At 43.3% G+C, this 7,304-nt stretch overlaps 1 protein-coding gene across 5 annotated transcripts in view; it reads left to right on the plus strand.

The window, feature by feature from the left end:
- SH3GL3 (SH3 domain containing GRB2 like 3, endophilin A3) overlaps positions 1-7,304 on the plus strand; it is a 111,737-nt gene that overhangs the window by 40,199 nt on the left and 64,234 nt on the right. For 2 of the 5 annotated variants that reach the window (XM_025211790.1, XM_025211793.1), the window contains exon 2: positions 6,895-6,919. The exons of 2 other annotated variants lie outside the window; for them this stretch is intronic. Coding sequence is in view for 1 of the 3 variants with exons in the window: in XM_025211793.1 (XP_025067578.1) it covers positions 6,895-6,919 (25 nt within the window). In the remaining 2 variants the exon portion in view is untranslated. Of the gene's footprint in view, positions 1-6,894; positions 6,920-7,304 lie in introns of those variants that run through there. One more of the 5 variants, XM_025211789.1, reaches the window with a different exon arrangement.

The raw sequence follows: 7,304 nt of genomic DNA on the forward strand, positions 1-7,304 counted from the left end.
TCACTGCCCCCTTGCCACTTCAGCACCAGGGGTGTGGCCAGAGGCCAGATGGCATGGGCCCCTTAGGCAAGGGGGCAGGGAGGGGGCTTATTCCACTGCTTGCCTTGGTGGCAGTGGTTGGGACAGGCAGACTGCAGCTGTGGTCCCCCGGGGTCAGAGGGGATGGACGGGGAATAAACCCTCTTCCTTCCCACTTTGCCTCAGGGAGCCATGCTGACTGTTGTCTGGTTGTGCCCCTGCCCCTGCCACTGGAGCAGTGAGGGTGGAGCGCCAGGCGGGACCCAGCTTGGGTCTATGCGGGTGGGACAGGGAGGGGGGAATTAAACTCCCTCCCCGCCAGCTCAGCTGAGGCTACTGCTGGGGCTGGCCATGCCCTTGCTGCTGGGGCAGCGAGCGGAGAAATGCCTGGCAGGGGCTGCTGCACCTCTGCCTGTCAGACCCTGCTGGGGTCCGTGCTGATGGGACAGGGGAAGGAGTGGGGAATAAACCTCTTCCCTGCCTTCTTCACCTTAGGGGGGCAGTGTCTGGCCACATCCCCACCCTTGCTCTGGCTAAACAGCAGAGGGGTGGAGCCAGCCCTGGTCTGCTGGAGCAGAGAGCACAGCCCTGCACAGCATGCTGGGATGCTGGGGGACTCTGATTTAACTTAAACCAGGAAGGGGTCTGGGACAGAAGTTCCATAAACTGGTTTGAGCTCAACCAATTAAGTCTGATACTGCATTTGACCAGGTTTATCTCAAACCGATTTTGCCCATTTTGAAACTGGTTTATGTGCACTGAACTTCTGGGCTAGGGAGGGACATTATACATAATCTGGTGTAAGTGATCAGAGACTGGTTTAAACCTGTAACAGAACAGATGTTCAGTGCACATAAACCAGTTTGAAAATAGCTGAAACCGGTTTGAGATGAATCTGGTTGAATGTAGTATCAGACTTGACTAATTTGACTCAAGCTGGTTTATACAATGTCTGTCCCGGACCCCTTGCTGGTTTAAGATAAACTAGACTCCCCCAGCATCCCGGCATGCTCTCTGGGCTGGGAGGGGCTCTCTGCTCCACAGCAGGGCTGGCCCCTCCCCTCTGCTCCCCCCTCCCCACTCCCTGCTCAGCAGGCGTTCCCCCCTCCCTTCTGACTAACCTGCAAAGATTGAATCAATTGAGGCTCAGGCTTTTGAATGTCTGTCCCTAGCCCTGTTCTGCTATAGGTTTTTAAACCAGTTTCTGATCATTGAAACTGGTTTATGTGTAACTTCTGTCCCTAGCCCTAAGTATTCCCTATGGAAGAAACTAACATGAGATGGTCATTTTCCTGAGGAGGATGATGATGATACAAATAAAAAAATGTGAGAATCCATAGTTAAGGCCAGTGTGAACTAACAGTATTAAAACAATTTAATGCCAGTAAAATAAAGGGATTATTTTCCTTATTTTCTGTATAATGGGAAGGAAGTAGAAAAGCTAAAAAGGTAAAAAAATGTAGATTTAAATAATAAGCCCATTTTATTCCTTTCATTTATTAATTTATTATTTTTAATTGATGTACACCTCAAAGTCACCCTATTTTTCTTAAGGAAAAGGAAAAAAAACTCATAATTTTTTAGACGTGATTTTAAAGCTCAGTCTGGAGCTGCAACAAAGAGATCAGCTTCCCAGTCTGATATTCTCTGGAGAATTGCTTTTATCTGACTTCTGAAGCTTCAGGTGCAATAGCAGAGTGTACTGCTCACTGCTCAAGTTATACGGTGCCATGGCAGAGAATTTGGTCTATAGACATGTTAAGAGTAACATTTCTGCATGATATATGATGATGATAAATATGTAATGATAAGATCGAGGGACCTGCTGTGACAAGGCTCACATTTATATCCTACACAGTTGCCCATGACTCCCATCATTATGCCATTGACCTGAGTGCCTCAGAAAGCGTTTATCCTCTGTAGTTTCGTGGTGCAGCAGTGCCAGTATTTTATGCGGGCAAGATGCTTTAGTATGAATGGGAAAACCTTGGCGTGGTTTAAATCTAAAACCAAAACAACCCAAAGACTATTCCATGGATGGCTCTGTTTATGGGGGCAGATTCATGATAGAAAATTGGTTGTAGGAGTAATGGTTGGGGACTGTGTGGCATTTCCTCTCTTTTTAGTGGAATTTTTGCTCAACCACTAGACTAGATGCCACCAGATATCTGAAACAGTGATTTGTTTTTGTCCGAGATTATATTTTTTGGGCTTTGCAAGAATGTTATACTCTTGAGGTGAAGAGAAGAACTTGAGAGAAAGGGAAGTGAGAATAAGGAGACTAAGAGGAAAGTAACTGTTGAGAGGCAGAGAGAAAATCACAAGCAGGGATGAGACAACTGAGAGAGGACAGACTAAATGAAAATAAAGATCAGTAGAAAGAAGAGAATAAGCTGAAAGCTGAGGAGGTGAAAGGAAGAGTTTTACTGGTAGGCTAAATTTTTTTTTTCAGAAGTTGCATAAAATGTGGAAAACAGAAGGGAATTCGCCTTTGTAGCAGCTAGAGAGAGCAGGTGGAGCAGCTTACAGCAGGTTAAACACTGTAGATGTGAAAAGATGACACGTATCTTAAGGTGTTTGGCAGACATCTAACATTCCTGGGAAAAGAAGGGGGGAAAAAAAGAATGGAAGTCTGGAAAGTGTGGTTATAAGTTACAAAAGAGACCTGAAAAAGTGACAGCTCTGTAATTTTTATGTACTGTAGCATGGCTAAGCATGCAAATAGGACTGCCAGGAAAAACTGACACAGTAGTTCAACCAGTTAACACAACTGACTCTCACTGAAATGTAGCTGAAGTTGATACAATAGTTGTTAAAGGGAAAGTGATTTTTTTTTTAAATTCTCCCTCTTCTGAAGTTTGAGCCTGACTACAAACTGTGATCTCAATTATATCAGGCCCACTCAAGACAATCAGGGCCTCATTACCTGTTTCATGGTGAACTGCACAAGTGTTGATCGGTGTTAGTGCTAGCTTGAGTTTGGAACAATTGCACCTTCGGGCCAGGAGGGGCCTGGAGGACTGGAAGGTAAGAAGTCCACTCCCAGTCCCTGCTTGCTTGTGGCTGTAGTGTCCTAGGGGAGCAGACAGGGAAGGGTTAACCTGCTGCCAGGCCACTGCTCTTTTCTGGGCTGAGCCTGCCTAAAGAGCACAACAGCAGCTAGCAGGTGGGCAGGCAGGTTAACCTTTCCCTGCCTGCTCCCCTGGGATAGACAGTGCTGGCAGGCATAAGTCAACTGGGACGGGGGCTGCAGTGAGCAGGGATCTGGGGGGCAGGGAAGGGAGAGGGGAGTTGGGTGTTAACACTAAGATGTAGCCTAGAGTGGTTACACTTCCTGTAACACAAACTGGGTAACAGGGATCAGAGATAATCCTGCCTTGGAGCGGTATAACTTTGAGCTGCATAACGAATGCTTAAACTAGTTTTAGGTGTTAATGTGTGGACAATCCATGTGTTAAGAGCTCCAGGAGCCCCCCAGAATTACATTGCAACAAGGCCCTTGCTTTGTGGCAAAGAGCAGAGTTTGGCCTATGCTATCTAGGTTTACCTGGCATCATTTCATTCTTGATAGTGTCAAGGTACACGTTTTCTTCCCTGGGGAGAGCAGGTGGTATTTATATTACTGCCTTCTGCTGGGAGCTCCTCTGGGGTAGGGAAGCTTCAAGTTGCAGCTAGGACTCTATGGGAACCTTTCTTGCAGAGGCTGGCTGGGGAGTGTGCTGCATCAGTGCATCCCTGACTACCTGGTGCCTGTTTTGTCTTGGACACTTCTGCCCATCCTCAGGGTTGTGTTCACTGCTTGATTACTTGTACAGTAACAATTATTCTACAGCTACAATTTCTGTAGCTTAACATCCTTAGGCTTTTGTTGTTAGGGTTACCATATTTCCAGGATCAAAAAAGAGGACACCTGTTGGAGGGAGGGGTTGGGAAGCCGGTAGAGAGAGGGGGAGGGGTATATGATATGGCCATGCCCTGCCTCTGCCCGTCACACCTAAGCCCCTGTCCCCTAGCCCTGCTAGTGCCCCTCACTCCTGACCCAGAGCCCTCTGTCCCCCCAGCCCTGCAGCCCACGCAGGTCCTGTGCACACGCATGCGCACACATGTTCATGTGCACATACATGCATGCGCGCACACTCTTACTTGCTGGGGCCCGCACGCAGAGCACGTGACCCCTGGCAGCCAATCACCTTCCCCGGTCCCAGTCCCAAGCATCCAAGCTGCTTGTGCGTGGGAAAAGTGGAGGCAAAGCAAAAACCTGGACATTTGTTTGTATTTTAAGCTGCCCAGACACAGAGGCAAGGCCAAAAAACAGGACATGTCCAGGAAAACCCAGACGTATGGTAGCCCTATTTATTGTAAGGCAGAAGCCGACATAACCCAGGTGTGAACCTAACCAGCAAATTTTATTTAAAAAAAAAAAGGGGTCAAATTCTATCAGTGTGAGTTTCACAAGTGAAATAGAAGGCAGAATTTGGACCATATAGTTTCTCAGTATCAGTTTCAAGTCCTTAATATTTGTGCATTAAATATGTTGCGCTCCTTCATAAGTGGTATTTTCCATTTCCCAAAGTTTTCTTTAAAATTATATTCTGGTTTGACTAATGCTGGCAATAGTGATACAAACTATGAAGTTGGAAACCTGACTGAGAATATCTCCTTAATCAAGCTATGCTAATACTGGTGTTATAGACAGGAATTCTATAATAATAAAAAGAATGGCTTTTGGCATGATTATCCTTGTTTTTTTTTATCTAATGAGGAATTGGCATAGCATTGGAAAGCAATACCGAATGACAGTTGCTTTCCTTATTATTATTATTATTATTATTATTATTATTATTATTATTATTATTCCCCATCATGGACTGCTACCGTATTGTGTTTGGTGCTGTGAAAGAGTTCCTTTTACATTTTGAAATAGTTATTTTTCACTTTTGATTTTTAAATGCAAGATGTATCTAGGTCAAAAATATTAGGTGGTGGTCAGAATTTTGGTGGACATCAAGTATCAGAGATACCCTTTTAGACGTCTTAGTTCAGATGGTAGTTTACTAATGAAAAGTGCATACAGACTTATTTGCCCACTTAGCCTTGTGGCCAATCACTAGTGTAACTACAGACCACCTCTGGAGAGGTTTTCTTTGTGATAATTTAGAGCCATCCAAAAGGGTGATTATTTAACCTGTCTGTACTAGACAGCCCAATTTACTGTGTTGCTTCCTTATTGATTTCCCATTCAACCAGATGATGAGTGCAAAAGAGCTTTTAAATTTACCAGCTACCTATCCTTTTATTTTTTGGTAAACTAAATCTATTGTGCTTTAAGGCATTAAGGTTTTTGCTATGCAGTGCTGTAGGAAACAAAGCGGTCTGAAAGAGAAAATTACTGGTGGGGGGGCAATAGGGTGACAAGTAATAATACTGTAGCAGCTTGTTTAGACTGGCAGCAGTTTGAGTAGAATCTGAAATAAAGCAGACTTCCAATCCTTTGGCACTGTTAGCCATGTCTACTTAAATCTCTCTAAACCAGATTCTTAAAAGTATTTACATTCCTAAAGGTGCAGTAAGCACCTGGTGGGATTTTCAAAAGCTGCTAAGTACCTAATACTCATCGAATTTCACGTATGAAAATGCTGTTGATTTAATCCCACTCATTTGAAACAACACACATGCATATCAAATTTGAGGATGTAATATTTGCAAAGTGTATACGTGTTCAGATTAGTACTAACAAGTGTATATATATTTCAAGTGACCAAGTATAGCAACAGAAACGGCACTGCCAACGTTGGTCTTGCAAATGTTTCAGCCCTATTTTGCAGAGACCAGTGGTGTAAGCAAGAAGGTAGTTCAATCTCAGTAGATCAGTGAAATCTTTAGCTTCTTTCCTGAGGCTTCCAAATCTGTGCCTGGAGGGATTTAAATAGCCAACGGAGATGTGCCATGACTACCCTTCCCTGCTCACATTTGAACTTGTGAGCTATGCTGAGTAGAAGAATCTCAATATTCCATTACCAATTTACTGAGACATTGAGTCACTTCATAAATATTCATGTTTAGTTTGAGTGGTTTCCAATCTTCCTTCACTGTCAATTTTTTGTTTTCCTTTCCTTCCCCTTTACTTGATTATTTTAACTTGTGAACTAGAGTGGAATTGTACTCTGGAATCACGGTCTTATCTTGTATCTCAGAAAAGATTTAATTGCACAAAGTTGTTTCGAGGTCTCCTATTTATAACCATCACATCAGTACAGTATAGCATGATTTTATTAGTGCACTCTGAAGAATTTCTATGCTAAGAGCAAATCCTACAATTAAATTTTAAGAAGTAATGAACAAGGATTGCTTTGTAATTCTTGTATTCCTGCTAATTTTGCATTGATCTTGCAGTCCAAAACTAGCAAACAAGACTCTGTCATATTGACTTGCCTAATCAATAGCAAATTGGAAGAAAAATGCAAGCCTGATAATTTTTATAAGCACCTGCTTGAAAATCACTGATATTATTAATATTTTAACAATGTTTCTAGTAATAGATTGATAATATTTATTATGATTATATTGTTATATGCTATATTTGTTATAGTCTGATCTGCACTCCTAGGAACCTCCCAGGCTAGATCTGGACCTGCCAGCGGTGGCGGCTGGGCACGCTATTGCTTTCCCCCAACCCTGCTGACACACATGCCCATTGGGGTTCTCTTGCTGGGAATTTGGCAACAGAACCCATCCCCAAATTCCCAGCCCCGCTAGGAGCGCCCCAGATTGGGTGAAATGGCACTTCAGGATGTATCCGTCCCACAGACTGTATGTTTGACGTTCCTGCCACAATTGTAAATTACAATTGTCATATCATTTTCTTTATATGGTCAGAAGTCTGAGGCAAAAAAGACGAGACGTGAGTACTTTCATTATTGAAAATTGTTGGAAATCGCTTGACATAAGCACAAGGTCAGTGTGATTACAATCTCTGTGAGTCATATTCCAATTATTCTCAGCTGAGCAAGAACCTAGTTGCAGATTTCTGTGAACGATGGAGGCCATTTCAGGGGGATTTGAAAATAGTATAAACTTTGTAGTTTCAGCAGAATTTAAGGCCTTCCAGGGTCTGGTGCTGTGTTAGAGAGACAGTTTGGCATATAGCTGCATGAATTGAACAACCATCTGCTCCCTTCCTTGGATACTTTTAAAATAGTTTTAATATACTGGTTTCTGGAGACGTAGAATGACCATATGGTTAGCAAGCTGGACTGGACAACAGTAGATGTATGCTAAAAATTCCT

This window comes from Alligator sinensis, unplaced genomic scaffold (genome assembly GCF_000455745.1).
Source record: "Alligator sinensis unplaced genomic scaffold, ASM45574v1 scaffold259_1, whole genome shotgun sequence".
NCBI lineage: Eukaryota > Metazoa > Chordata > Crocodylia > Alligatoridae > Alligator > Alligator sinensis.